The 9336-nt window shown below is 34.5% G+C and overlaps 1 protein-coding gene and 1 long non-coding RNA gene across 2 annotated transcripts; one reads left to right on the top strand and one right to left on the bottom strand.

Annotated features, from left to right (window-relative positions):
- The first annotated feature begins 1513 nt into the window (after positions 1-1513).
- Positions 1514-4151, top strand: LOC141596620 (uncharacterized). Its single transcript, XR_012522522.1, has 2 exons — positions 1514-1652; positions 3911-4151. It is a non-coding gene; the product is annotated as an uncharacterized LOC141596620 (long non-coding RNA).
- Positions 4152-4811: 660 nt separating this feature from the next.
- LOC141596621 (protein trichome birefringence-like 26) lies at positions 4812-9114 on the bottom strand. Its single transcript, XM_074416825.1, has 4 exons — positions 8538-9114; positions 8077-8148; positions 6584-6948; positions 4812-5910 (listed from the first exon to the last, which is right to left on the bottom strand). Exons 1-4 carry the CDS (start codon positions 8755-8757, stop codon positions 5137-5139), a joined length of 1431 nt encoding a protein of 476 aa, XP_074272926.1. The 5' UTR covers positions 8758-9114; the 3' UTR covers positions 4812-5136.
- Positions 9115-9336: the final 222 nt, after the last annotated feature.

The raw sequence follows: 9336 nt of genomic DNA on the forward strand, positions 1-9336 counted from the left end.
ACCGTTTAAAAAAAAAAGACTACTACTCCCTCCTATTCTTCTTTTTCTTCCCCTTTGGATGGGGCACAATATTTAAGGAAGTGAATAAAATATGAATTGTGAATTGGGTGGGGTTTGGTGATAGGAGAGAGGAATGAATAAAATAAGGAATTGTGAGTTGGGTGGGGTTTGGTGATAGGAGAGAGAAATGAATAATTATGAATTAAATAAGAAATTGTGAGTTGGGTGGGGTTTGGTGATAGGAGAGAGTAATGAATAAAATAAGATTAAAAGTTTCCAAAAAAGGAAAGGGGAAGAAAACCTGAATAATCCGTTTTAGGAAATAGGGAAGAAAATAGAGAATAGGAGGGAGTATAATTTGGTACTCAATATAGCCGTTAATTGGGTAAGCATATTAAAAAAAGAAGATTTAAAAAACTGGATATTTGATTTAGTTTTCAAAACTGTATAAAATGTACAATTTTGCTCACCTCTAAATAAAAAATGTCTTACACAAATATTTGTGTCAAGCATACATACCATATATATTTGATCATACACTAAAAAGTCTTGGTACAAAACTTTCTTACCAATCTTCAAATTACATCCCTCATCGTCTTATTAGGTAACTAACTACTCCCTCCATTCAACTCCACTTTGCAAGTTTCTCTTTAGCGCACTATTCACAAGCGAACATTCAACTTTAATTTTCTCTCGATACATAAGTGAAAATATATTCATATGGATCTTATTTGATTCGTCTTTAAAAGTACATTAAAAATATCTAACTTTTATAATTTTTGCAAATACGTAGCTAATGATATTTATCGCGTAAAAGCTGCGTTGGCAAACGTGATAAAGCAAACTTGCAAAGTGGAGTTGAATGGAGGGAGTATTCGCTTTGAAAGTGACGTTTTTATATGCAAAGTTCCTTTAAAATAATATTTATGTGAAACACCTTATATAAGAACACTTTTTTTTTTAATTAACATGTGCCCTTAGGGTACACATTAACAAGCTAAAGCGATACATTCACAAGATTATTTCTTAGTTTAGTGGTTAAGACAGAGGTATCCTACTATCCTGGACAATAGGTCTCAGGTTCTATTCCCCCTCCCCTATTGTTATGCGACTGAGTGCGCGTTTCGTTGAAAAAAAAATTATTTCTTTAATTATGGTAAATATGAGTTTATACATCAAAATTTGATGATATATCCTTAAAAATCCTTCTCTAATTAGTTTCTTATCATGTGCTTAGGACACAAGTTAGAAAAATCAATAAAAAAAGTGTCCATTGGTCCGTCATTCATCCCTCATAAAAATCGCCTTCGCGACTCCCTTTGCTCAAAACAAAAAAAAAAAAAAAAAAAAAAAAAAAAAAAAAAAAAAATTCGTCCCTCATATTATTGTTGGGCTCAAATGCCATATGTATCCCTTCACTAACCTCTCTCCATTCATTTTAGGCCCAAAAGTGTTACAAGAACAGGCCCAATAAATAAATAAATCAAAATTTCAATTAAATCAGATTTTTCTGGAATCATAAAATTTGTAGAGCGAGAAAGAGAAATATAGAGAGAGAAAGCATGATATACCGAAAATGGAGTTTGTTGACCACCACCGCCGCCATCTCCGGCGGCATTATAGGCGCCGTTGTCATTGGAAACCTCGTTGTCGTTGAGTTTCTTTCTCTTTCTTTAATCTTCATCGTTGATACTTTATTTATGTTTTATTTATGTAGCGTAATTTGCGATTCGATCGATTTAGTTTAATTATTTTCTGTTTTTTGAATTGATACTTTATTATTATGTTTGATTTTTGAAGCGCAATCTGCGATTCAATCGATTTAGTTCAATTATTTTCTGCTTGTTGAAATGATGCTTGTAAAATTTTATTTGATTCATAGTAATTTTTAAGAAATTCAATTTTTTTATAGAGTAGCTAGTTTATTATGTTTGATTGATGCGGCGTTTATGTGATTTGATCAATTTAGTTTGTTTAGGGTTTGTTGCTTCTTGAATTAAAGCCTCCAAGGTATTGTTCAATTTATAGTTATTGTTCTGAATTTTGATTTTGTTAGAAAGTACTAATTTTTTAAATTTGATTGATGCGGATTAGTATGCGATCGATCAAGTTTGTTTACTGAATTCATGTTTGTTATGTTCTGTGTTTGATTGTTGCGGCCTGAATGCGTGATATGTGATCCAATCAATGCTAGTATAACCATTGTTTGCTTCTGCAGTTAAAGCTTTTTAAGTTTTGTTTGATTCTTAATCATTGTTTCGAAATTTTATCTTGTTATAGAGCACAGTAGTTTATTTACTATGTTTTGTTGATACGGCCCTTTATATGTGATCGATCAAGTTAGTTTAAGTATTGTTTGCTTCTTAAATTGAAGCTTGTTATGTTTTGTTTCGTTCGTAGTAATTGTTCTGAAATTTGATTTTGCTATGAGTTGTGCATAATTTAGAATGACTGGGTTTTTAGTTAGATTATGATGTACTCATCGTGGATTGCACATAATTTGGATTTTATTAGGATATTAAACCACTGATTGATATCAATTTAAGCTTTTTTCGAGTTGATATAGTGACATGATTTTAGAGCGGGTTTGGTTTGAAAATTCTAATAGGCAGAGCTGATTGGGATATTATCAATAATCTGTAGTGTGATTAGATGACTTTAAAGAGTATAATTGTGATGAGAAAGAGATTACCTCAATGTTTTTTACTTACACCAAGGGTGCAATTGATAGGTTTCTAGGGATAATTTGAAAGTTAGAGCGAGAAAAGGGGGAGGAATTCTTTGTTCAAGAGTGGTGTGTTAAGTGTAGCTACATAATCTTTGTTGCTAGTGATACACTTCTTGTGCAAAGCTAGCTTGAGATGTTGTGTAAACAGGTTTTTGTAACCGTTTCTTCCTTATAATTTAAAATTGTATTATAAAGACGTTTTTTACCCAATATTATTGGGAAAACCCTTTACATGCTTGCTTGAATTGAGGGTAAAAGGGGACGAATGAATAGGGTAGTGAAATGTAAGGTGCATTTTTCATGTTTGGTATGAGAGTAATTATTCACCTCCTTAATCTATTACCCTCTGGTAGTACATTACCCACCCTCCCCCATGGGTAATGATTAAGGAAGTAAAACGTCTCCTCAGTAATCATTACTCTTTTATGCTAAACCTATCATCAAAGAATTCATTACCCAAGTAATTAACTTCCCTAGTAATTATCACCCAATTAAAATTTACCTCCTGATTATTCTAGAGATTCCAAGCAAGCCCTAAAAGAGACTACTTGCTATAGATATATGAATACATAGATATATAGTAATGATTTCATCTTCATCATTCATAAGCTAGTAAGTTGATTATGAGTGTTTTGCATAATTTGCTATTATGAGAGCACTTTGCCGAAACTCAATGAAAACTTGGAGAGAGTAATATGATTAGTGTCATCAACTATCTTGGTACGAGTATTAAATAAAGTGACTGAACGAGTGAAAGATGGGATATAATGAATAACTCGAAGCGTTTCTAATGGTTTAATGAAGGGGAAAGTGTTAGAGATGGTGATAACGTACGAGATAATTAGCATCCGTCAATTGTGGTCCAAAATTGGAATGTCATTTAAACTTGGAATTGTTCGGGGAAGACCCATACCTGAGAATAAAATTGGAAGATGCAAACTTGGGATTCTTCCCATTAAATTTTGCGAATATTATTTGTAAGATTTGGTTGTTTTCTTTGGCTTGGTACTTACCTTACCAGTGGAGAACAGCCACTGGAATTCAATTTTGGTCTCTGATTGATTTTAATATTGCTATCGATATTGCTATTTATGTAACTCCTCTAGTTCCCTGATTCATTCTTTGGATGATCAATACTTCTCCAATATCTTATTATCATACTTTTTATGTGGCTACATACAGGGACCATTTCTGAAGGAAGACAAGAAGAAGACTGAAGATTCGTCCAAGTAGAATGTTGTGGAAAGCTACATTTCCGGGAATGTAATTTTTGTTAATGTTTTTTTTTTTTTTTTGCGTCTCGTGTAAACTTGGGAGTACAAAAGAATGTAGTTTCATGGTTGAATAAACTTTTTCATTCCAGTAGTGACATTGCTTGGCTTCGTACCTGCAAAAATTGAAACTGAGGAAAGTCATTTTGGTATTCCGATGTTCAGAAAGTCGCTCATTTTCCAAACCTCAACATCTGAAATCAACTAAAAGGTACATATATGTATACACTAGCAGCAACAGTACATTATGATTTGCGAGAAGCAGGTAGCTGCAGCCTGCAGATTTTGCTGCTCATCTGCTTTCAACCCACTTTTAGCGGTGCGCTTGCCAAACACAAACCCTATATTGTGAGGTAGCCCAGAGCCCCAGACCATTTGGAGAAGTGTATAGGAAAGCCGTACACGGATCCTTTGTCAAAGTACTTGCAATAGGGTTTCAGTAAATCTGATATGCGGATTATCGTGAGTCGGATACAGGTCATATGATGGATTGATATACTTCGATAGTTAGATGGTATCTCATACAAGCCATTTTATATCGGATCATTATTTTTTATTTTGTCCAGTAGTTCTGATCGGATCACTTTGGGTAGGTAGCGGATATAGGTAAAGTTTTAAAGTCAGTTCAAGTTTGTCGCCTTTTTTGGGTAGCTTACATTGTTGTGATTTAGGTTATGCGAGTAAGGTGTTTTTACCAAGCCTTGTTTTGAGTTTATGGCCTCAATACCAAATCGCACCATGGCCGAGTGGAAGCATCGACCTGAGAGCACAATAGTTGCTCTGTTCCATTATTGATGAAACATAAAATAAAATAAAAAACAAAGATTGTTTATGAGCATTATGTTGAATTCCTCGTTTGATAATACAGGTGGCGGTTTTGTTCCATATTTTTATATGCATACACGCGCCTTTACATATAACTCACCCTCCCAGCAAAATATCGTTTACCAAATATTATAGAACCGAAAAGAATGGTGATACATGTATAACTGTAGAATGTTTCCCCAACCAATTATGTTGATTTACACGAAGAAGTATACCTCGTGGCCAAAAGCGTTAGTGTGACGACAACCAAACGTGAGAGAACAAAAACCCGAATGTTCACGAGTGCACTTAGTTTGAGCAGCTCATCACCCTTTAGCCGTTCATGATTGTCTCCATAATCAGTTCATTCCACGTATCTATTGGGCCGGGCAAACACCAATGCAAGCAATCATTTTGAACTTTAGCGTTCATATCAGTGGCGAAAGGTTGGTACTGCCTGTATGGGCCTGGATGTCCGTCAGGCCTCAACAACGAGAGCTGAGTGCTATCAAAGAGCTTCAAGGTGATTCCTTTCTGGGACGCCACGCTAGACGCCTTGTCGAATTCCTGCATCTCTATTTCATACAATATCCTGTCGGTTTCAGTTACATTAATCTCATTCCCCTTGAATGGCACTTTTCTTTTGCAGGTTCCACCATTATGCCATTGACCATTTTCAAAGTGACTCGGGGTGATCGTTCTGAATAAAACTTGCGTTTTAGGACTTGAACTCGTAATGAAGTTAAGCACGCCATTGATTGCCTTCCGGTATGCATAATCAAATCCGAGTTCTGTCAAGTTCTTTCCAGGGCAGTAGTGGCAGCCTTGAGGTTGGTTGTTTTCATGGTAGATTGCTGTTTTAAGAAACCATTGACCACCACCAATGATCACATAGTCAAAGTCCTTGTATTGCTTACTCCAATTCTCCTCCAATTTGTCCAGATCGAGTTTTATATCGCCACTCGAATTACCATCGTTGTCTTCAAATGTTTCGGCTTTTAAGAGGAATGGAGCCCAAATTCTTGCAAGTGTGAAATTGTATGACGGAAAAACCACAGTCACTGACTTAAACTGTGCATCTTGATAGATTGTTTTCGGTTCTTCAACCTGTACAATGAGGGTGGAGCTTTAGTCAAGTGCTTCCAAATATACATGAAGGTTACATCAATTAACGCGATACTAGCCATACTTATAGCGCAACAACTGATACGAAGCTAGCTGCATGATTAATTCAGTGATTTAAGATTGAAACCGATATTCAATCACATGACTTTACTTAAATGGTCAATAATATGGAAGTATCGAAAGAACATCCGACTCGTGGTTATTAGCTACTCAATAATATTCAAGTGAAGATAGTTGGGTGAGAAACCTAACTCAGAGAGTGACCTCTCAAGTCTTAAATCTGACTTCACAACAAATAGTTCAGCTGTCATCCATGACTGAACATTGATATCCAACAATCAGGACCCACATACTTAAATTACTGAAGATTACAGCAACAAAAATAGAGCTAATAATTAGTTATCATGAATCTTCCAAGGATATGTAGGACCTTCCCTTGTATACTAAGACTGACTTTTTTCTGGTCTGAAGTTGGGTTTGAGCATCAGATTTTCGATACAGTATTCTGATTTTTGTTATGTCTTAAGTTGAGTCTCGAAGATCCAAGATTCATCTTGAGACCCATGAATAATGAACAGTTAGTGAAATGGGCGAAAATCAAATGAGGGAGAAAAAACCCTAATTGTTTTAGAGTATATAAGGGAAGTAGAGATACCTGTGAGAGGATGCAAAGCATGGACTGCACATGATTCCGGTTAATCGAATCACCTATGAAAGCAAAAGCCTTATTTCTCATAAAATTGAGAAACCTCTCAGGATCGAACTTGGGCAATTCACAATCTCTTGGTTTCCACCTCCAATACAGATAACCCGTGTCTGGTCGTCCATTCGTCAAACAATCCTGTGTAGACTCGATATGTTTACAGGTGAAGTTATTGTATGCTGGACCTTTTGGATTTGGAACCCAGTCACCTTGGAACAAGTTACATTTCGGTTTTGCTTCATCTTTTGGTTTTGCTTCATCATTTGGTTTCGCTTCATCTTTGCGCAATTCATTTGAACTAGAAGTTGATGGTAATCCTATAACGGTCGAAACACTCACAAATTAATAAGCTTATATAAACGCCCAACCGTCTGTGCATAATGTCGTAATCCATGTTTCAGCTTTAGATTAATGTTGACACTGAGTGCAGATTGCGGTAATTTGTTTTTCCTATTTATGAACGGAAATTTTATTCGTTGATTAATACTCGTACCACATCTACCAGGTACATCAGAATCACAAGGACACAAAACTAACATTATTGAACAAATTTCTTCCCTATCAAAAGTTAACATCTTCATTCTTCAAAAACACAAATTGACATATAAGTCGCTCCTATGGAACTACAATTACCCGGAGTACATCATCAGATGGGTAGTTTTACGACTAAATGGTTGGTCTCATGACTCTATTAGCAATTAGATCTAACATTTCTACATACCAATAACTCATTGTTTATAGAAACTAACATTTCACAAGATCTAAGCAAAAAAATCATATAGACCATATCTTTTGGTTTTTGATTTTGCTTCAACTTTCGATAAGAATGAATGTCAACTGGCAACTGCCAACTAGCTTGCATCTCAGCTGATATCGGAAATTTTCATGAAAAGCGTTTGGTTTTAGGGTTTGCTTCAACTTTCAATAAGAATGAATGTCAACTGGCAACTAGCTTGCATCTCAGCTGATAACGGAAATTTTCATGCAAAGCGAGTAAAACCAGAGCTTTGTCTACAGATTCCAGCCAATCCATCATTTATTTGTAAAAACCGATCATAATTTTGTAGACGAAAAGAAGAGTACCACCGAGATCCATAAATTTAATGAAAATAACTTGGATTGAACACCACATAGAAATAATAATTTCTTATGAACTGTAATTTGACTGAATACAACTATCAGCATCAAATTCAAATCCAGATCTTTAGAATAATTATTTAACTCATCAACCCTAAGTCAACTGTAACAAAAAAAAAATACGGAGTACTTAAAAGGATTGAATTATTTTAAATTGAAATTGACTGAAATAAGTTGACAGCATCAAACCCAGATCTTTAGAATAACATGGACAGTTCAGTAACTATCATTTCATTCAAGCTACAAAAATTGATAATCAATTTATGATATTGCATTTGATGATTAAGATCAGAAGAGAAGAATTAAACCTTGATTAACTGTCACAGGTTCGATTTCTGATTCCTGCAAATCGAATTCAGAAGATGGCTTTGTATCCAAATCTGCACATAATTACATAACAGCATTAGACAAGAATGTTACCATAACAAATACTATTACCCAATTAGCACAAAATAAATACGAGTCGGACTCATATTAATATCACAATAACTACTTGTGTAACACGGCCTTACATACATCACTTTAAAAACAAGCTAGTCTCCTGATTTTTTGGTGGTTGGATCCGAAACCACCTTACAAGAGACTAACTAAATTAACATAAAGCTCGAGATCAACCCAATTCAACTAGAACCCCAACTCGTACCCATTAATCCAAAAAACATTAATACGGGTCAGTCTAATAATAATCGTATCATTTAAAGTCGAACCCACTACCCAAAACATGATAATATAACAAAATTACTACAAAAATACTAACAAAAGATCATACCTTTAGAATCAGGTGTAATTAAGAGATCATTTTCTATGGAATTACTAACAAAAGGTGTTGGATTTTGAAAAGGAGGGGTAGAATTATCAATAGAACGTGAAGAAAAGAGAAAAATAGTGACACCCAATAAAAGAAATAGAACAACAAGCTTGGCATAAATTGGATTTTGCTTTTGAAATGAAGATAATGGTCTCATTAATGGTGTTGTTTCCCTCATCATTTGCTATTTTTTCTTTGGAAATTGTGGAAGGAATGTTTTGAGTGACACTTTTGGTGTTTTAGTTGGTGAATTTTGCTAACAATTTTGTACACTTTTTTGTGTATGATTGATTGATTTATGAGTTGTGATTTGGTGAAAACTTAAGAAACAAGTTGAGTTTAAAAAGAAGGGATTGAAGGGTTATAAGGACTTTGAAAAGACGGTCTCTCAATAAATCATTCGAGTGTAATTATGAGATTAGTTAGTTTGTTTTGTTTAAGTATGAATTGTGGGACTTATATAAATGACTGTTAGTGAGGAAGGAGGAAATTATTGACATTTTTGTCGGCTGATTAAGTTTGTATTATTGTATTGGTATCAAGATGGTCCGCACTTGTATTTGATTATAAATTGCGGAGTTGTAAGTTGTACGGATATGTATATTTATGATATTATTAAGACGGTTTAGATTATTAAAATAAATTGATTATGATGTGATTTTAGATCGTTAAAAAATAGTTTGGCGAGTAATAGAAAGAGTGAAGGATACTCGGAAAATGATATTTCGTATTAAGGCCATGTTCTTTTGGACTTAAAGTC

This window comes from Silene latifolia, chromosome 8 (genome assembly GCF_048544455.1).
Source record: "Silene latifolia isolate original U9 population chromosome 8, ASM4854445v1, whole genome shotgun sequence".
NCBI lineage: Eukaryota > Viridiplantae > Streptophyta > Magnoliopsida > Caryophyllales > Caryophyllaceae > Silene > Silene latifolia.

Bases quoted from the DNA above. Each gene is read 5' to 3' on its own strand.
- LOC141596621 (XM_074416825.1), bottom strand. From the start codon at position 8,757: ATGATGAGGGAAACAACACCATTAATGAGACCATTATCTTCATTTCAA. The intron at 8,149-8,537 runs GTATGATCTTTT...AATTATGTGCAG, and splicing joins AATTACACCTGATTCTAAAG to ATTTGGATACAAAGCCATCT. The intron at 5,911-6,583 runs GTATCTCTACTT...CTCATTGTACAG, and splicing joins TGCTTTGCATCCTCTCACAG to GTTGAAGAACCGAAAACAAT.